General features: G+C 44.2%; 1 protein-coding gene across 1 annotated transcript in view; it reads right to left on the bottom strand.

The window, feature by feature from the left end:
- LOC134602379 (putative tetratricopeptide repeat protein 41) overlaps window positions 1-19,797 on the bottom strand; it is a 45,760-nt gene extending 25,963 nt beyond the window's left edge. The window contains exons 1-6 of the mRNA XM_063447210.1: window positions 19,740-19,797; window positions 8,433-8,883; window positions 7,065-7,313; window positions 5,915-6,113; window positions 5,007-5,143; window positions 4,648-4,778 (exon numbers count right to left, since the gene is read on the bottom strand). Coding sequence (XP_063303280.1) covers window positions 4,648-4,778; window positions 5,007-5,143; window positions 5,915-6,113; window positions 7,065-7,313; window positions 8,433-8,793 — 1,077 coding nt within the window. The 5' untranslated portion in view covers window positions 8,794-8,883; window positions 19,740-19,797. The remainder of the gene's footprint in view (window positions 1-4,647; window positions 4,779-5,006; window positions 5,144-5,914; window positions 6,114-7,064; window positions 7,314-8,432; window positions 8,884-19,739) is intronic.
- Between the last annotated feature and the right edge of the window lie 2,221 nt (window positions 19,798-22,018).

Genomic DNA, 22,018 nt, shown 5'->3' on the forward strand with positions numbered 1-22,018 from the left:
AAATGGACCAAATATGAAATTGTTAATTGCAGAAAATAATGCCTAGTTTAATGAATTAACTCAAAATGTGCAGGGTGAACATTGTATACATCTTCATTTCTTTGACAGACACCAGGGCCTGGAGCAGGGGCGGGCTGGGCCGGGGGGCAGGGAGGCAATTGCCCCCCAGGCCACCCGAAATTCTTTTAGGACCGGCCGCGGTGGGCCGGCCCTTTAAATGCTGCAGCCGCCGAGCACTCTGTAAAGAGCGCTCAGACGGCTGCAGCAGCTTTTCCCTCCCTCCCCTCCCCTGTAGCGTGGCCGAGCTGGTCTCCGGTCCGCGGTCCCGGCCGGAGTGATGGGAAGGTGCACTCTGAGTGTGCACCTTCCTCTCAGTCCGGCCGGTTACAGGAAACAGAAACTCCTGTTCCGCGCGGAGTTCCTGTTTCCTGTAACCGGCCGGACTGACAGGAAGGTGCACACTCAGTGTGCACCTTCCCATCACTCCGGCCGGGCACTGCGGACTGGAAAGCAGCTCGGCCACGCTACAGGGGAGGTGGGGAATAAGAAGAGGGGAGGGGGAGTAAGAAGGGGGGAATAAGAAGAGGGGAGGGGGAGTAAGAAGGGGGGAATAAGAAGAGGGGAGGGGGAGTAAGAAGGGGGGAGGGGGGGAATAAGAAGAGGGGAGGGGGGAATAAGAAGAGGGGAGGGGGGGAATAAGAAGAGGGGAGGGGGGAATAAGAAGAGGGGAGGGGGGAATAAGAAGAGGGGAGGGGGGAATAAGAAGAGGGGAGGGGGGGAATAAGAAGAGGGGAGGGGGGAATAAGAAGAGGGGAGGGGGGAATAAGAAGAAGGGAGGGGGGAATAAGAAGAGGGGAGGGGGAGTAAGAAGAGGGGAGGGGGGGAGTAAGAAGAGGGGAGGGGGGAGTAAGAAGAGGGGAGGCGGAGTAAGAAGAGGGGAGGGGGGAGTAAGAAGAGGGGAGGGGGGAATAAGAAGAGGGGAGGGGGGAATAAGAAGAGGGGAGGGGGGAATAAGAAGAGGGAGATGGGGAATAAGAAGAGAGAGATGGGGAATAAGAAGAGGGAGATGGGGAATAAGAAGGAGGGAGGAGTAAGAAGGAGGGGAGATAAGAAAAAGAGGGGGAAGTAAGAAGAAGAGGGGGAAGTAAGAAGAAGAGGGGGAAGTAAGAAGAAGAGAGGGAAGTAAGAAGAAGAGGGGGAAGTAAGAAGAATAGGGGGAAGTAAGAAGAAGAGGGGGAAGTAAGAAGAAGGGGGGGAAGTAAGAAGAAGAGGGGGAAGTAAGAAGAAGAGGGGGAAGTAAGAAGAAGATGGTAAGAAGAAGGGGGATGTAAGAAGAAGAGGGTAAGAAGAAGAAGGGGGAGTAAGAAGAAGTAGGAGGGTTAAGAAGCTCTAAGGGACAGAAGGGACAGCTCTATAGGACAGGGGGGCAACACAGGGAGCTCTTTCACACTATGCGCACACACACACACAATGCATCCCTATATATACACAGAAACACACAATGCATCCCTATACACACAAACACAACATGCTTCCCTTACACACAGAGAAACACACAATGCATCCATTACACACACACACAATGCAACCCTTACACACAAAGACAATGCATCCTTTGCACACAAAGACAATGCATCCTTTGCACACAAAGACAATGCATCCTTTGCACACAAAGACAATGCATCCTTTGCACACATACACAGAAACAGACAATGCAGACACACACACACACTGCTTTTCTTACATACACACAGAAACACAATGCATCTCTTACACTCAATGCACACACATACAGACACACACCTTGCATCCCTTACGCATACAAACACAGATTCACACAATGCATCCCTTACACACAACCAGAAACACATAATACATCCCTTATACACAAATACACACTGATTCCACTACACACAAACACACTGCATCACCTGCACAAACTGGTATCCCTATACACTACATACCATAAGCACACATTAGATCCTCTACAATAACTCATAACACATCCCCTACACACTCCACTCCCTGTGAGGGAACTCATGGGTGGGTGGAACATATAAGTGGACTTATGAGTGGGCCTTATGGGCATACTCACCGTCAGGCCCTGGGGCCCAGACCTTGAGCCCAAAAAAATGGAGCTGCTTCTAATTCTCCCAGAACACTGAATTTTGTGACCACAGTTGCAAACAGCCTCCAGAGATCCTGTTCTACACCAGATCAGTGGAGCCAAACTGCAGCCCATCATCCTCATCTAATTGTAAGTAGGCAATCTAGTATATTATTAGTGACACTAATCTATAATTTACCTCACATTAAAGGGACATTATAGCTTAATGAAGTGGTTGTGGTGTCTATAGCTGGTCCCTGCAGGCTTTTTAATGTAAACACACACTGTGTGCAGCACTGGCGTTAGTTCATATGGCAGAACATATGGGTGGGGCATTGTGATGTCACATGGGGGGGCGGCAAATTTATATTTTGTCTAGGGCGGCAAAAATCCTTGCTCTGATCCTGGGCAGGTGCACCAGTCTACTGGTGACCCACAGGAGGGGAGTTCACTGATTGCACTGCACTCTCCTCCTGCCCAGACCCGTCTTGACCGCAGTGCAAGTGCCCTCTGCCCTCTGCCCCTAATTTACAGTGGCTCACACTCAGGGCCGGCCTTAGGGGTGTGCGAGCTGTGCGGCCGCATAGGGCGCCATGGAGCAGGGGGCGCCGTGCGGCCGCACAGCCGGCCGGGATTAAAAAAAAAAATTAATTAATTTTTTTTTTTTACATTTCCGGCGGGGGCGGAGCTTACCGTGCGGCGGGGGCGGAGCTAAAAGCGCCGGAAAACTGATGCAGGGGAAGCAGGAAGGAGTCCCTGCTTCCCTACCAAACAGTCACCAGGAGCTGCACTGCCTCCACAATGAACTCCACAGGTAACTGTGTGATTGTCAGGTGAGTGTGACTCTCTGTCTGTGTGTATTACTGTCTGTGTGTATGACTGTCTGCCTGTGTGTGTGTATTACTGTCTCTGTGTGTGTGTGTGTGTGTGTGTGTATGACTGTCTGCCTCTGTGTGTCTGTGTGTATGACTGTCTGCCTGTGTGTGTGTGTGTGTGTGTATTACTGTCTGTGTGTATGACTGTCTGCCTCTGTGTGTCTGTGTGTATGACTGTCTGCCTGTGTGTGTGTGTGTGTATTACTGTCTGTGTGTGTGTGTATGACTGTCTGCCTGTGTGTGTGTGTGTATTACTGTCTGTGTGTGTGTGTATGACTGTCTGCTCTGTGTGTGTGTGTGTATGACTGTCTGCCTCTGTGTGTCTGTGTGTATGACTGTGTGTGTGTATGTGTGTATTACTGTCTGCCTCTGTGTGTGTCTGTGTGTATTACTGTCTGTGTCTGTGTGTATGACTGACTGTCTGCCTGTGTGTGTCTGTGTGTGTGTGTGTGTGTGAGACTGTCTGCCTTTGTGTGTCTGTGTGTGTGTGTGTGTGACTGTCTGCCTTTGTGTGTCTGTGTGTGTGTATGACTGTCTGCCTGTGTGTGTGTGTGTGGATGTCTTCCTGTGTGTGTGTGTATGGCCGTCTGACTCTGTGTGTGTGTGTGTGTGCGTGTCACATGCAACCAATACACGCATATCACACACTGTTAATACACCCATTACAAATATCACACATAGCATACATATCACACACAGTCATCACACCTACTATCACATACACAGACAACACAAACATTACAGCATACATGGATGACGGGGGGGCGCTGTGAAGATTTTTCGCACAGGGCGTCTAAATGCCTAAGGCCGGCCCTGCTCACACTCACAACAAGCAGTGCCTGGAGCCCTTTGCAGAGACGGAAACAAAGAGGTTATGGGGCAGCTGGCCGTCCTGCAAGCATTACATTAAACAGCTGTTCCCCATGCAGCCACAGGTGGCGTTGTGCTGGGAGACTGGTTACTCTTCACTTCCTCCCAGCCTACAGAGCAGCGCATGGGGGAGAGAGAGGAGGAGGCATGATTTAATCTTACAATAAATCCTCTAAGCAAACCTTTATAAATGTGGGGGGGGATCAGCGCTGTTTCCACAGTTTATTGGTATTTACTCTGATGTCTGTATTAATATTGAGGGATGTCTAAGTAGTAACGTCAGTGTGTGTCAGCAGGGCCAGCCGTTGGGGTGGGCAAGCTGTGCGGTCACGCAGGGTGCCATGACAACAGAGGCACCCGGCGGCCAACACAGCTCACAAGTTGGGTACACCAGCATATTTAATTTAAACGATTCGCTGGTGGTCCACTGGTGCGCACCAGCAGTAGGTGCAGTCAGATCATATCCTCTCCCTCGTGGTTCCGGTGCTCAGTTAGTGAGTCGGAGCACAGGCTCAGAGATTCTCAGCCTGTGCTCTGACAACATTGAAAGTCAGAGCCGTGAAGGAGCGGGTATGGCAAAGAGCTACGGATTAGCATAACATCAATATCCGTTATAAAACCAGGAAAAGGTGGGCATGGATGGTGAACTGATTTGATGGCGCAATGGGCCACTTGACTGGTTTTGCCCCCCAGGCCTAAGGCTGCCAGCCCTCCCCTGGCCTGGAGAGAAACAGCAGCTCATATTGAAATACTTGATTACATATTGTAATAGAAATCTTTAGCAATTCTACTTACGTTTTCCAGACGACTTACAACAGATGACAGCATTTTCTCTGCTTCACTTGTCTTCCCAATATTGTTCAGGCACTGGGCAGCGAAGCAAACGACTCTACAGCGATCAGTCAGCTCGCGCATGTTCATTTCCTCTGAAAAATGACATTGACATATACAGTGTCTTTGAGCTATATAAAGTCCAACTTGACAAGATTAAAAAATTCCAGGTTTTTACTACAATAAAGGGACGTTATAGTCACCAAAACAACTACAGCTTAATGTGGTGTGTAGAGTATGTTCCTGCAGGCTTTTAATTCAGAGAAAAGCCTAGTAACACCTCCAGTGGCAGTCACTCAAACTTTACAATACATAAATGTCACCTGCATTATTGCCAATCATCAGATTGTACTTCAAAGCTAAATCCTTCCCAGACGCGGAGAGAAAATGCCAGAAGTTAATAAAATCCATCTTCATCTGGTATCCAAACCTTGTACTTCTTGAGATGCAATCTAAATATCTAGAATGAAAAAAGATTTATTAGACAGCGGATGAATTAAAAATGGGTTTAGGACTTCCCTTTCTTCTCTGTTACTTCACAATTAATAAGGATAATATAGTACGATAGCTACAAAAATGGTAAGGGACAAGAGCATTTTGATTATCTCTTGAAAGCTAGATTCCCATTAGAAGCAACTTGCCTGAAGGCCACTTACTGAGGATCTCCAAGGGAAGTACCTATACAAGGCTATATGGAAACTCTATCCTAAGTATGTAACACAATCATCTTCTCACGTGCTACATTTTAGATGGAACATACCGTGAGAACATTGAAATCCTACAACTAAACTAAAGGTCCAGACTGGGAAACCTTTTTTTTGAGAGAAAAAGTAACCCAATCTCATTTCAGCCTATTTTTACTTTTACATCATGTATATATTTCTTTTCAAAAAGATAAAAAAAATAATATCACACTCCAAAATATATTGCAAAGAGATTTTAATAGATCAGAGATACACTGTAATGGGGGAAAAAAAGACTAATGAGGTCATACGGCTAAGAAGATAGAAGTAGACACCTCACACTTAGCTATCTACAGAAAACAAGGTTCCTGTCACAAAATATACAAACAACGGAAACAACTTATATTTACATATATATATATATATTTATTTTATATGTATATATTTCAATTCCTTGATCTGGTATTTAATCTTGGAGGTGATCCACAGCTATTAAAAAAAAAAGAGTAAAAAATGATCGTTTAATGCTTCGGAGAAATATTGCATACCGTGTATTTAATAGGAATCCACACATTTCACTTAAGTTGCCAATCATCTTCAGATGCCAAGGAACTTCTTCATACACTCGCCTTGATAAACCCAATTGCATGAAGTACTTAATAAGAAGTTGGTGAATGCGTCTTCTTTTAATGTTCATGGTATTCTGGAATGTATTATCCATGTTGTCATTTGTCGGCACAGAAGTACCTGCAGAGAAATGCTATCTTTTATTAATGATTTCCCCATTTATACTTTTCTAGACTTCCTTCTACAATAGAGGGCATACCCACCAACAGTCCCAGGTTCAGTGGGTTAGTCCTAAATTTGGGGATCTATCCTCCAGTTTGCTCTCTGGTGTCCCACATATTGGAACATTAGAGACCAAGTCCCATGGACATTCAGCCCATGAGCAGAGCACTTTAACAGCGCTTTGCATGTGTACTGCCTTCACTGGTGCTAGTCAGCATGACTGGCAATCAGTCTGACATGTGTTCACACCAGACTGATGTGCCCCTTTCTTGTACAAGCCATGCTATTTTCAGTGTTGCCCATCTCCTTTGAACATCACCCAGGCTTCCAATGTTCAGAAATATGGTAAGGTTAAAATATAAGAAAGGTTTCTAGGTAACGCAAATAACATATATTTAAAAAGGAAATATTGAAAATAGGCAAAACCAGAAATAATAGATTGTGATATTCTTAGAACAAAACTTTATAGAATTATCCGGTGACTTCTTCAGTGTATTACTACAAACAATACATCATTGTAGACATAGTTGTTTATCTTCCCGAACAAGGATGCTAAATCTCTCTCTTGTAAAGTGCATTGAAATACAAGGAGGGACAGCGGTGATAATCTCACTCAGAATGCTATGTTAGGGTAATTATACAGGCTTAAGTAACACATACCGATGAGGCGTAACCTCTTTAACCCCTTAAGGACCAGACTTCTGGAATAAAAGGGAATCATGACATGTCACGTGTCCTTAAGGGGTTAAGTTGTACATGTGGTTGTTTAACTGTGGTAACCCCTGATGTTTTTTTTTAAATCAGTCCATTGTTTTTAATAGGCTCAGAGAAGCAGAGAGGCATATTTATTGCATGCTGTTCTGCTATTTCAAGTGAGTATTATAAACAGCATACGTTCATGTGTCTTACCAAGCAATAAGTGGTCAATGGCGTCTTGACCAGATCTGTGACTAATATGTAACAATCCATCGGGTTTCTCCTGAATCCATTTCCAGCTTGCTGCGCGAAAAGCAGCCCAATGGAGCGATGTCACTTCATACTGATCTCGGTAACCCATAATTCTCAAAAGATGGAGAATATCATCATCACTTAATCCACAGCGTGACACACAAAGTAAGCACAAGACGTCCAATACCCAGCCTTTCATTTCTCTCAATTCTGTAAGAAATCATTATATATTATGTGTACATGTTGGGGAAAAATTGAGTTTCAAACATGCATGGCTATCACCTTCGTAATCTTCATAATCTGAGAAAGTAGGTTCCAATCTGTCATACTGTGATACCATGCCACGACTCAAAATTCTAAAATACATGTTGATCACAAATTATGATTTTCACATTTTGAATTGTGGTGCATTCAAGATCCGATTTAGGCTAGAACAGCAAAGTTAGGAATATAGCGGAGTTGGACAATTTTACTTGGTGAACTATATCAGCATCAGTTTAAAACCTCCCTTGCACTAATATGGGGCTCATATTGCCTTTTATTTAATTTCTCTTTTTAATGACTAACAGGGTTAGAAATCATCATTAAAAAAGACTGATAAATGTGCTTCCAAATCGCATTTTTGGTTTAATATGGATTTGGGATCCGTTTTTATTGGGTTTAAACCTTTGTTTTCCAGTCAATATTTATGCCAGAATTTACTTTCTTTTGTGTTTATCATCATACACACTGCTTTGGCATGAACTTAATTTTAAACAACCTTATCCCAGTCCTGCCTGGGACTATACCTATATATATATAATGTCACAGCACATGCATATATTTTCCTGGATAGTCTAAATCAAAAGATACAATTAACGATAATCTCTTTTAAAGTATTTTCAGAGATTATTTTTGTTCTAGTAGTTATAAAAATCACATCCACCAGTCACATCTCCAACCACATGCTTAATTGTTTTAGTGTCTGCCTCTCATCATTTGCTTTCAGTTCTCATCCTGCTTCCTGTATTATCTATCCACATCTCTTGACATGCTTCCTGTCATTGCCTATCTACTCCTTGGATTGGCTGCTGAGAATTTAAGGGTACACCTTGGGACCATGCCTTTAATTACCCTGTGCAGCAAATTATTTAATTGGCAGATTGTGTCAACCTGTTTATCGTTATCCATTGTCTTTGTGTACCTTTCTACAGATTTTTAGGTTCCCCCCAAAAAATCTGAACCTCTGATCCTGTTATATATTTTCTCAATAACATCTAGTAGATGGATTCAGTGCATTTGAAATTAGATTGTTGAAACATGGGTTACAGATCAATTCCCTTAATTTACCTGCACTGGCAAAATTCTGTTTTGCTTTTTTTCCTTTTCTGTGCCTCTCGCATGTCCAACTATATTCTTTTACCCAACGATGTATCAGAAAAGACCAGATCTGCTCATAGGACAGAGCTTCCAGATAATCATCGACTGATTGAAGTTCAACTATGAGTGGTCTACACAAGCGAAGGTCACTAGCCAGAACTGCCAATTGGAGAGGAGTGATATTTCTTTTCTTGCATACAATCCTTTCCAGCAGATCAGGGGCAACTTTCTTGCCTGGCATAGCTAGCTGTTTCTGAAAGATGGAAAGTCTCAGGACGCCACTGGGTATACGTTCCAACTCAGCCACCTGAACATCAGGGCGCTCAACCATATTTTTGTAAGACAGGTGGCAGTTGGTAGTTGTGATAATGATTTTGCAGTGATGTGGCAAGTTGACAGGTAGCCATGTAAATCCTTTTGCCTATTTAAAAAAAAATAAAAAGACATGTCTTTTTTGTTTTATATATTTACATCAGAAAAAAAACCTATTCTTTACGAACTATGAGCATTGTCATCAGCATAAAAAGTAAACCTTTTACAGAGAACTACATGTAAAATAATAATTACTCTTATGGTAGTTTGTTTACTAAAGTGTACAAAACAATCTAATGTTATTCATTAAATACAAGAATATTTTTGTTTTTTATTGGTTATATTGAAATTATTATTATGTGAGCATGCCAAAGTCATCACATGCAATGCTTCACACAATGTAAAGGACAAATAAGAAAGTACTGTTTCACTGTTGTAGTTATGAAATGTTATAACATGACAGGAGGCTTCGTATTTGCTTAAGTCTCTCTTTACTAGAACTCCACAGCAGCACAGAAAAAACAACCAATCAGAATAAAGTTAGGTACTATAAAATTCCTCTCCCCATGCGTTATTTCCTCTTTCTTTTCTGCTAGGTCAGCTTGGCAGCTCATGGACCGGCTGCTAGGAAACAGGTCGCAACCCCACGTACAATGGATCTACCAGTGGAGGGTGTTTTTTCCGAATTTTGGGGTGCCTCGACAGCTGGCATCTTCATCGATCCACCTACTGTCACTTCTCGCAGTTGGAAGGTCTATTTAGGATTGCTCTAGTATCTCCCGGAATAGGTACCAGCGAAACAAAGAGCGTTGGATTTGTTGGCTGAGTGTTAAAACAGCAAATACGAAGCCTCCTGTCATGTTATAAAATTGTAGATTATGCTAGCTTTAGTGTACCTATAATCTTAATTTTATTAATGACAGGAGGCGAGTATTTCCCGCCCATTCTTATCCCTCCCTTGTTTAATTTTATAGTTTGGTTTGATCAGGTTCGTATGCAACTCTGCTTGATGTCTCTGCTACCTGTCACTTGTTCTTATGTCTGTTTTTCATAGTAGGGTTGGGATCTATACAGGTTACGGTAATTTTGGTTGCTACATTGGGTTCCTACATGTTTGTTCAGAGTACATTTCACTGGCTAACCAACCTGTTTGATTCTGTTTTTTTCTCTCGTTTCAGTTTACAGTCCATCAACGCTATCTGGATTGGCAGTTCTTCTCGGAGGGTGGACATTATTGTATTCATTGTATCTAGGACTTTGTTTCTTCCCCAATGTGTTTTCTGCCTTTTATTCTGTTTTTGTCGCAGCTTGAAAGAGGAAATGATGCATGGGGAGGGGAGTTTTATAGTACCTAACTTTTTTCTGATTGGTTGTTTTTCTGTGCTGCTGTGGAGTTCTAGTAAAGAGAGACTTAAGCAAATACTCGCCTCCTGTCATTAATAAAATTAAGATTATAGGTAGAGAAAAAAAAACAGGTCGCAAGAGTATTCTGAGAACGGACAGCAGCTGAAATAGCCTGCTGTCAGGATCGGGACAGGGATCCAACACGCAGAGTACAAACAGGTACAGGGTACGTATACCGGACCTTAGAATGGCCGGACTAACGTAAGAGTAGAAAAGAATGGTCTAGAGACAAGCCGAGGTCAAGGGAACGAGAGAGCAGGTAAACGAGAGACAAGCCGAGTCAAAGGGTAATAGAGGTAAACGAGGTAGAACAGACAAGCCGGGTCAAAACCAAAGAAACTAACAGAATACAAGAGCACTGAGTGACTAGACAAGCTAGAACCACGACAGGGCAATGAACAACCGTAGAAAGCCCTCTTTTATACCCTGATTCTAAACAGGTAATCACGCCCCCGACGAATCCTCATTCGTGCTTGGGTCTTGATTGACAGATCGGGTTGGGTTGTCGTCATGACTTCGGCTACTGAACGCCGCGTCATAAAAGGAAGTGGATCCCTCGCGGCCGGCGTGTAAACGACCGAGGGAACCGCGAGGAACGAGTGACTCAACCCTTTTGCGAGGAAGAACGTCCAAGTTTCTCACCTCCACAGAAGTAGAAACAGCAGGTACCCTGACAGTACCCCCCCCCCCTCAGAAACGCCCACCGGGCGGAAGGAACCGGGACGAGATGGAAAACGGGAGTGAAAAGCCCTGCGGAGGCGAGGCGCATGCACATCCTCCTGAGGTATCCAAGACCTCTCCTCAGGACCATATCCCTTCCAATCAACCAAATATTGTAACCTCCCCCGGGAGATACGAGAATCGATGATGGAATTGATTTCATACTCCTCTTGTCCCTCAACCTGAACAGGGCGAGGAGAGGATGCCGTGGAGGAAAACATATTAGGGGTTTCAACAAGGAAACATGAAAGGAGTTAGGAATGCGTAAGGCAGATGGAAGAGCCAGACGATACGCAACTGGGTTAATTCGAGTCAGAACCCTGTAAGGTCTAATGTAACGAGGAGCGAATTTCATAGACGGAACCTTCAAGCGAATGTTTTTGGTACTCAACCATACCCTGTCCCCTGGAGCAAAGACTGGAGCCGCCCTTCTATGTTTATCAGCGTGTTTCTTGAACAACATGGAATTATGCAGAATAATTTGTCGAGTCTGATCCCACAACTTCCTCAGATTGGCAACATGAACATCAACCGACGGTACTCCTTGGGAAGGAGAAACCGAGGGAAGAATGGAGGGATGAAAGCCATAATTCATGAAAAAGGGGCTAGAACGAGTAGAATCACAAACGAGATTGTTGTGTGCGAACTCTGCCCAAGGAATCAGACCAACCCAATCGTCTTGGTGTTCGGAAACGAAACAACGCAAATATTGTTCGATCTTTTGATTAGTGCGTTCAGCAGCTCCGTTAGACTGGGGATGATAGGCAGAAGAGAAATTCAATTTGATACCCATTTGAGAGCAGAATGACTTCCAAATACGGGAAACAAATTGGGAACCTCTATCAGAAACTATTTCGGAAGGTATCCCATGTAAACGAAATATCTCTTTAGCGAATATCTCAGCCAATTCAGGGGAAGATGGAAGTTTAGGTAAGGGCACGAAATGAGCCATCTTAGTAAACCTGTCAACCACCGTGAGAATCACAGTCTGTTTTTTAGAAACAGGTAAATCGACAATGAAGTCCATAGCCAAACAGGTCCATGGTTTCTCGGGAATTTCCAAGGGATGCAAAAGCCCACATGGAAGCGTCTGAGGTCGTTTAGTCTTCATACAGACCTCACATGCTTCGACGAAATCCCTAATATCTTTACGTAAGGTGGGCCACCAGAAATCTTTGGCTATTAAGGAACATGTCTTACGAATGCCAGGATGCCCAGCCACCTTACTATTGTGAAAGCATTGTAGCAGTTCCAGTTGGAGTTCAGCAGGAACAAAATGCTGTGACTCAGGACTCTGTCTAGGAGCCAGATGTTGTAGCTTCATAATCTCGGCAAGCAACGGAGAATGAATCCTGAGGCTAGTGTTGGCGATAATATTGCACTTGGGAACTATAGAAGAGAAAACCGTCTCAGATATAGTAGAAGGTTCATGTTGGCGAGACAAAGCATCGGCCTTAGAGTTCTTAGAACCAGGTCTATAAGTGAGCACGTAATTGAAATGGGTGAGGAACAAGGACCAACGAGCTTGTCTGGCGGATAAGCGCTTGGCCTCCCCAATATAAGACAAGTTCTTGTGATCCGTCAGAATAGTAACAGGATGCAAGGTCCCCTCCAATAAATGTCTCCACTCCTTTAAGGCCATGATAACAGCTAGTAGTTCCCTGTCACCAATATCATATCTGCTTTCAGTCCCAGATAGTTTCTTGGAAAAAAAAAACCACATGGATGTAATGGTTTATCCACGCCTAACCTTTGAGACAAGATGGCACCTATACCTGTCTCCGAGGCGTCTACCTCGAGTAGGAAAGGTAAAGTTGTATCGGGATGAACTAAAATTGGTGCAGAAGCAAAAAGTTCCTTAAGTGTCTTGAAGGCAACGAGAGCTTCAGTAGACCAAGTCTTAGTGTCAGCCCCCTGTCTGGTCATATTGGTAATAGGAGCAATAATGGAAGAGTATCCTTTAATGAAGCGCCTATAATAATTGGAGAATCCAATAAACCTCTGAATGGCCTTGAGACCCCTAGGTAATGGCCAATCTAAAATAGACTGGAGTTTATCCGGATCCATCTTAAAGCCTTCCCCAGAAATCACGTAACCAAGAAAGTTTATCTGAGATTGATCAAAACTACATTTCTCCAATTTGCAGTACAACCCATGTTGTAGGAGTTTGCGCAATACCTTTCTGACTTGTCTGTGGTGGGTCTCAATTTCTCTAGAGTGCATTAGTATATCATCTAAATATACAATAACACAATCTTGTTGAAACTCCCTAAGAACTTCATTGATCAGATCCTGAAATACTGCCGGTGCATTACAGAGCCCAAAAGGCATTACCGTGTACTCATAGTGCCCATATCGAGTATTGAACGCTGTTTTCCACTCGTCTCCCTGCTGAATTCTCACCAAGTTATACGCCCCTCTGAGATCTAATTTGGTGAAAATCTTGGAACCCTTTAAACGATCAAAGAGCTCAGTAATCAAGGGAATTAGGTATGCATTTCTAATAGTTATTTTATTCAAACCTCGGTAATCAATGCAAGGCCTTAACGTGCCATCCTTTTTATTCACACAAAAAAAAACCGGCCCCGGCAGGCGAGGATGATCTCCTAATGAATCCCTTGTCTAGATTCTCACGGATATACTCCTCTAAGACTAAGTTCTCCTTAGTGGATAAAGGATATACATTGCCCCTCGGGGGCATAGTACCAGGTAGGAGATTAATCTTGCAATCAAAGGGCCTGTGTGGAGGTAAAGTATCAGCATTCTTCTTGTCAAAGACTGCCTTTAAATCTATGTATCGAGACGGTATTTGTAAGTCTGTAGACTGGGTGGAGTTAACCGGTGTATTACCTATACAAAGTGGTGAGACCTTTTGTAAACACCTGTCCTGGCAACCCTGACCCCATGAAGTTATCTCCCCTAGCTCCCAATCAATAATAGGGTTATGTTTCTTTAACCATGGATACCCCAGAACTATAGGAACAGAAGGGGAAGAGATAAGCATAAGGGATATATCTTCCTCGTGTAAGATACCAACAGTCAAAATAACAGGTATAGTCTCATGAGAAATCACAGGTTCAGATAATGGTCTACCATCTATGGCCTCAACGGTCAAGGGAGTTTCTCTTAGGTGAGATGGGATAGAGTGTTTCGAAACAAAAACTTGGTCGATAAAGCTCTCAGCAGCTCCGGAGTCTATCAATGCCATAGTCTTTATTACTCCCTTCTCCCATGCTAAAGAAACCGGTAGTAGAAGCCTGTGATCCTTATAATTGTGTATAGAGGACAAAATAGAAACACCCAAGGCCTGTCCTCTAGAGAAACTTAGGTGCGAGCGTTTCCCGGACGATTAGGACAATTTAGGCGAAGGTGCCCTCTTACTCCACAATACATACACAGTCCCTCCTTTCTTCTGTACTGTCTCTCCTCTTCTGAGAGGCGAGTATTGCCTATTTGCATAGGTTCAGAAAAAACTGGGATAGTGGTTTGAGGACTTTGAAATAAAGGCGCTAATTTAAAGGAAGGTCTACGAATATTATCACGGGTGTTCTGTCTCTCTCTTAAACGTTCGTCAATACGAGAAATAAAGGAAATTAAATCCTCCAAATTTTCAGGGAGCTCTCTAGTAGCCACCTCGTCTAGGATTAAATCAGATAATCCGTTTACAAATACGTCTATATAGGCCTGTTCATTCCACTTAACTTCTGCCGCCAAAGACCTGAACTCTAGTGCATAATCCACAAGGGTTTGGTTATCTTGTCTAAGGCGCAATAGTAATCTAGCTGCATTGACCTTTCTACCTGGAGGGTCAAAAGTTCTTCTAAAAGCAGCGACAAAGGCATTATAATTATAGACTAACGGATTCTCATTCTCCCACAGAGGATTGGCCCATCTCAGAGCCTTATCAATGAGGAGTGTGATAATGAATCCAACCTTTGCCCTATCTGTAGGGTAAGAGCGAGGTTGTAATTCAAAATGAATACCAATTTGGTTTAAGAAACCACGGCACTTCTCCGGAGAACCACCATAACGTACAGGAGGTGTAATACGGGAAGAAGCACCTACAGTGGCTACTTCTAGACCTGAACTTACAGGAGAGATGGACGTAGCTCGCATCTCCTCCGGTGGATTACTAGATCGAGATAATAAAGCTTGCAGCGCTAGAGCCATCTGGTCCATTCTGTGATCCATGGCATCAAATCTAGAATCGGAAGGACCAACCTGAGTGTTTGTACCTGCAGGATCCATGGCCCTGTCGTAATGTCAGGATCGGGACAGGGATCCAACACGCAGAGTACAAACAGGTACAGGGTACGTATACCGGACCTTAGAATGGCCGGACTAACGTAAGAGTAGAAAAGAATGGTCTAGAGACAAGCCGAGGTCGAGGGAACGAGAGAGCAGGTAAACGAGAGACAAGCCGAGTCAAAGGGTAATAGAGGTAAACGAGGTAGAACAGACAAGCCGGGTCAAAACCAAAGAAACTAACAGAATACAAGAGCACTGAGTGACTAGACAAGCTAGAACCACGACAGGGCAATGAACAACCGTAGAAAGCCCTCTTTTATACCCTGATTCTAAACAGGTAATCACGCCCCCGACGAATCCTCATTCGTGCTTGGGTCTTGATTGACAGATCGGGTTGGGTTGTCGTCATGACTTCGGCTACTGAACGCCGCGTCATAAAAGGAAGTGGATCCCTCGCGGCCGGCGTGTAAACGACCGAGGGAACCGTGAGGAACGAGTGACTCAACCCTTTTGCGAGGAAGAACGTCCAAGTTTCTCACCTCCACAGAGGTAGAAACAGCAGGTACCCTGACACCTGCCCTTCGGTGGGTCCCCGCTCAGAACTCAAGCTGGTTTTAGCTCATCTTGTGCCATTACAGAGAGAACATATCTGAAGCATATCAGACTGGTCCCACCCATACGGGCAGTCCAGATCCGAAATGCCAGGAAGTTCTCTCTGCACGAGAGATATAGCAACCCCAGACGATCGTTTCAGCCTTGTTAGGCATCATCAGTGAGGCATAGCTGATATCTCTCTAGGCACCATGAGCAAGGTGTCCACGTCTGGATTACCCTTTAACCCCTTAAGGACACATGACATGTGTGACATGTCATGATTCCCTTTTATTCCAGAAGTTTGGTCCTTAAGGGGTTAAACTTATGGAGAGAAAAAAACAAGTCGCAAGAGTATTCTGAGAATGGACAGCAGCTGAAATAGCCTGCCCTTCGGCGGGAACTTGCTGTCATTTCGGATCTGGACTGCCCGTATGGGTGGGACCAGTCTGATTTGTTTCAGAGAAGTTCTCTCTGTAATGGCACAAGATGAGCAAAAAACAGCTTGAGAACTGAGCGGGGACCAACCGAAGGGCAGGCTATTTCAGTTGCTGCCCGTTCTCAGTATTCTCTTGCGACCCATTTATTACTCTCCATAAGATTATAGGTACACTAAAGCTAGCATAATCTAAAATTTTGTTCTATTGTATTGTGTACAATGTTATAACACAGCACTTGAGAATTATAAAAAGTGGGTTTTTTTCATAAAAGATAACCGTTTTAAGAGGCAGACTGTGCAGTCCACAAGTCTTTAATATCTGTATATTTTATTTATATATCACGTACAGTACATACTATGACAAATAAATCCTGAAGGAGTATTAATGAATACCTTACTTTATTTAGAACAGGGGTGCCAAAAGGTAGATCCCCAGATGTTGCAGAACTACAGCTCCAATGATGCTTTGCATGCTTTTAGAATGACAAAGCATCATGGAAGCTGTAGTTTTAAAACATCTGGGGATCTACCTTATGGACACCCCTGATTTAGAATATGGTATTTTAGTGTGGCCCTTCTCTAATGACACAGATACTTTTTATTATTATTATTATTGACATTTATATAGCGCCAACATATTACGTAGGGCGTTACAATATTATGAGAGGGGGGATTTACCGTATTTTTCGCTCCATAAGACGCACTTTTTTTCCCCTCAAAAGTGAGGGGAAATGTCTGTGCGTCTTATGGAGCGAATATGAAGCTTCACTTACCTGTCTTGCAGCGTTGGCCGGCAGCACAGGGCGCACCGCGGTAGTGGAACTTGAATTTCATGTTCCGGTTTCCGGCGGGACTGAAAGGAAGTGTGCACAAGCTGAGTGCGCACTTCCTTTCAGTCCCGCCGGAAACCGGAACATGAAATTCAAGTTCCACTACCGCGGTGCGCCCTGTGCTGCCGGCCAACGCTGCAAGACAGGTAAGTAATTATGGGACAAGGGGAGGGGGACAGTATGGGAGATAAGTCTATGGGGAGGGGGGGGAGGAGATGAAGTCTATGGGGAGGGGGGGGAGGAGATGAAGTCTATGGGGAGGGGGGGGAGGAGATGAAGTCTATGGGGAGGGGGGGGAGGAGATGAAGTCTATGGGGAGGGGGGGGAGGAGATGAAGTCTATGGGGAGGGGGGGAGGAGATGAAGTCTATGGGGAGGGGGGGAGGAGATGAAGTCTATGGGGAGGGGGGGAGGAGATGAAGTCTATGGGGAGGGGGGGAGGAGATGAAGTCTATGGGGAGGGGGGGAGGAGATGAAGTCTATGGGGAGGGGGGAGGAGATGAAGTCTATGGGGAGGGGGGAGGAGATGAAGTCTATGGGATGGGGGGAGGAGATGATGTCTATGGGGATGGGGGGAGTTGATGAAGTCTATGGGGAGGGGGGGAGTTGATGAAGTCTATGGGGAGGGGGGGAGGAGATGAAGTCTATGGGGAGGGGGGGAGGAGATGAAGTCTATGGGGAGGGGGGGAGGAGATGAAGTCTATGGGGAGGGGGGGAGGAGATGAAGTCTATGGGGAGGGGGGGAGGAGATGAAGTCTATGAGGAGGGGGGGAGGAGATGAAGTCTATGGGGAGGGGGGGGGATGAAGTCTATGGGGAGGGGGGAGATGAAGTCTATGGGGAGGGGGGGAGATGAAGTCTATGGGGAGGGGGGGAGATGAAGTCTATGGGGAGGGGGGGAGATGAAGTCTATGGGGAGGGGGGGAGATGAAGTCTATGGGGAGGGGGGGAGATGAAGTCTATGGGGAGGGGGGAGATGAAGTCTATGGGGAGGGGGGGGAGATGAAGTCTATGGGGAGGGGGGGAGATGAAGTCTATGGGGAGGGGGGGAGATGAAGTCTATGGGGAGGGGGGAGATGAAGTCTATGGGGAGGGGGGAGATGAAGTTTATAGGGATGGGGGGAGATGAAGTTTATAGGGAGGTGGGGAGATGAAGTTTATAGGGAGGTGGGGAGATGAAGTTTATGGGGAGGGGGGGAGATGAAGTTTATGGGGAGGGGGGGGAGATGAAGTTTATGGGGAGGGGGGGAGATGAAGTTTATGGGGAGGGGGGGGGAGATGAAGTTTATGGGGAGGGGGGGGAGATGAAGTTTATGGGGAGGGGGGGGAGATGAAGTTTATGGGGAGGGGGGGGAGATGAAGTTTATGGGGAGGGGGGGGAGATGAAGTTTATGGGGAGGGGGGGGAGATGAAGTTTATGGGGAGGGGGGGGAGATGAAGTTTATGGGGAGGGGGGGGAGATGAAGTCTATGGGGAGGGGGGGGAGATGAAGTCTATGGGGAGGGGGTGGATGAAGACAATGGGAGAGAGGAGAGGGAGGGGGGGACACTATGGGACAGGGGAGAAAAAAAATATTCTGTACAAACTGTCCCATAGTAAGAAACACTGTGGGACAGTTTGTTCAGAATATTTTTTTTCTGGGTTTCTTCCTCTAAAAACTAGGTGCGTCTTATAGTGAGGTGCGTCTTATGGAGCGAAAAATACGGTAACTATAAATAGGACAATTACAAGAAAACTTACAGGAACGAAGGGTTGAAGAGGACCATGCTCAAACAAGCTTACAGTCTATGAAGGTCTCCCTGTAAATCAAAACCTTCCCACTTGTATTCCTAGTACAGTATATTTTCTTATGGTGAGCAAATCCTATCAGACTTTGAGTAATATTTTTGGTTTCAGTTTTTCTCCTTTTTCCTGGTTTTATAAAAGGAGTCTGTTTGGACTGTTAAAGGACAACTATAGGGTCAGGAACACAAACGTATTTCTGACCCTATAGTGTTAAAACCACCATCTAGCCCCTCTGCCCACCTATAGAAAATCTTACTTTTGTTCAAGTCTGCAGCTGCTGGCTATGCCCTTGATTTGCCTGCTTGGCTGACATCATCAGAAGTGATTCTATGAGCCAATCACAATGCATTCCCATAGGATTGGCTGAGACTGTCAAGGAGGCAGATCAGGGGCAGAGCCAGAACAAGCCCTGGCCAATCAGCATCTCCTCACCCTCTGAATGGAGACACTGAATGGCAGCACTGCCTGAGGAAGCACCTCTAGCAGCCATCTGAGGAGTGGATGTACCCTAGGCTGTAATGTAAACACTGCATTTTCTCTAAAAAGAATATTTACTGCAAAAAGCCAGAAGGGAATCATACTAACCGGGAAAAAAATACAATAAGCTGTAGTTGTTCTAAAGACTACAGTATCCCTTTAAATATGATCTTTTTTTTCTTATGGCTTATGCTATAGATTCTCTCTTGCCTTCTCTTGTAACATTCCTAATACCCTTTTTGCATTATACACATTATAACCTACAGAAAATATAACTACCCCTTTAAATGGCAGTTAATGTCAAAGCTGATTACTAAGACCTAGGTTGGTATATAGCATTATTTTCATACACAAAGCTTTGACATCTAATGAACATCAATGTAGAAGAGCAATGCATAGAATGCACATTATCCAGTGTTCCATTTACATGTATATGACAGTGAAGTGCACTGTAAATGTAAATATCGATTTACTTGCTGAGCAGGTACTCCATGGATTCCAGATAGATCGCTGACTCCGTCCAGAATGAGAACACACGGTTTTAATGCAATAGATGACAGGAAAGCATCAACAACCAGCGAGAACTGCCATGTATCATTGATATTATCACTTGAATATAAATCTTCGTTTTGCATACCTGGGACACAAAGGAAAGACATTAATACAATATTTGCTTCCCAACATTGGAAGGCATTTGTTGCGATCCTTTCTAAGAAAGTAGGTTCCATGTGACTCAATCCAATTACATTGCAGCTAACACCGCAACTGGTACAAATTGGGGCATTGACCAAGATGGTTGCCCAGTGGGTCATATAGTGCAATGTATGACTGTCTTAAAGGAACACTCCCACTAAATGAGCTTAAGCTGATATGGGGCATGAGTGTTAAACCATATTGCTGCAGTCTGACTGTGAAGTTGGGACTCTGGTGCCCAGCAACTCTGCCTCCCAGGTTCCTACCTCTCTGAATTGCAGTAGTAGAAGTAGATGAAGAAGATGTACCTGGGCGGAGGCTGATAGGCTGAGAGCATCAGCTGACACTTTCAGCCTATGACTGGGTACCCATTGAGAGATATTATATACATGATTTCTGTCTCAAGTCAACAGTGGGTGCCAAGATGTGCAGTGATATACTAACACACACTGCCTGTTATTGTGAGGGGGAATCAGGAAAGAATTAGAAACATAGAAACATAGAATGTGACGGCAGATAAGAACCATTCGGCCCATCTAGTCTGCCCAATTTTCTAAATCCTTTCATTAGTCCCTGGTCTTATCTTATATCTAGGATAGCCTTATGCCTATCCCACTCATGCTTAAACTCCTTTACTGTGTTAACCTCTACCACTTCAGCTGGAAGGCTATTCCATGCATCCACTACCCTCTCAGTAGTGAGGTGCAATCTGCTGACAGCACTCTGGCTTTCCCACCAATAAACACCAAGAATACTGCAATGGCAGCCTCCTCTCCTTCCATTAGTGCCAACAGATGTAAGATGCTCGGGAGGACTGTGGGGTTTATTCAAACAGTATCTGTGTGTGTAATCTATGTTACCACGTATCTGTGTATGCATGTTACAGATTGAGTCTGTCTATGTTTGTTCCACCGTGTGTGATTGTGTGTCTATGTATGTATACATGTGATTACGTATTTATGTGTGTTCAGAGCATTCAGAATATATTCAGACCCCTCCATTTTTTTGCACGTGTGTGATATAGACAGAAAACCTGTCCTATGAAAATCACCATAACATACTTAAAAATGCAATGTGTTTACATATATAATACATGCAGTTTTACAAAGGCCCTAACACTTTGGCTTAGAGAGGCAATACCATCAGTGGGGTCTTTTTTTGTTTGGTGTCCATGGCTAGAGTATAAAGGGAAACATTTTTAAAGACAAACTTTGATAATTATTATTAATGAAATAAAAGATTACACATAGCCTTACGGTATATTATTTTGAAATTTATACACATTCATTCTTTTAGACCATATCCTGGCTTACCCTTGCTATATAATTTAGCCATCTTTAGCCCTCTTTAATAAGAAGCACAACATATCTATATAATCTAAAGGTCTGACACTGTCTCGTGGTGTATTGTTTATTGGACAGGATGTCATTATTCATGAATGCACACGCTACTCTTGATTATCGGCATGGTTTTTGATTGGATAGATGAAACGTCCAACCAAAGAAGACTTACAATGACTGCTTCCACAGAGCAAGGGTAAGAAAGGAGATGCAGTGAAAACAGGTTCTTATTTTAGATGTACATTACAAAAAAATACAAACAGAGGCTACAATACATGTATTCTTTTACTTTAAATAGTAATACAAAAAAAAGTGACTTTTTTATTCTTTCAAAGCATGGATCTGCAAATGGTAGATTCCCAGATGTTCTAGAACTTCTACTCATTCTAAAGGCTAACAAAGCTTAATGGAAGCTACAGTTCTTCAAAATATAAGGATTGATCATTTCCCCAGTCGTACTTTAAGGGAACACTCCAAACAGATTTAACATACAGTCCGGTGTAGTGGTTATGGTGCAAGGAGAACCCTTGCACCCTACCAAAGTAAGTAATGAAACTATTAAGAATAATGTGACAACACACGGGTGCCTGTGCTACATCTGGCTGAAGTCATATGTCTCCCCGGAGTTAAACCTGGCCCTGCTCATTGGCTAAAAGTGCTCAGCAGATCCTCTCAGACAATGAGAGGGGTCCTAATACTTAAGTAAGTGGAGCTGGCCA

This window comes from Pelobates fuscus, chromosome 3, assembly GCF_036172605.1.
Source record: "Pelobates fuscus isolate aPelFus1 chromosome 3, aPelFus1.pri, whole genome shotgun sequence".
NCBI lineage: Eukaryota > Metazoa > Chordata > Amphibia > Anura > Pelobatidae > Pelobates > Pelobates fuscus.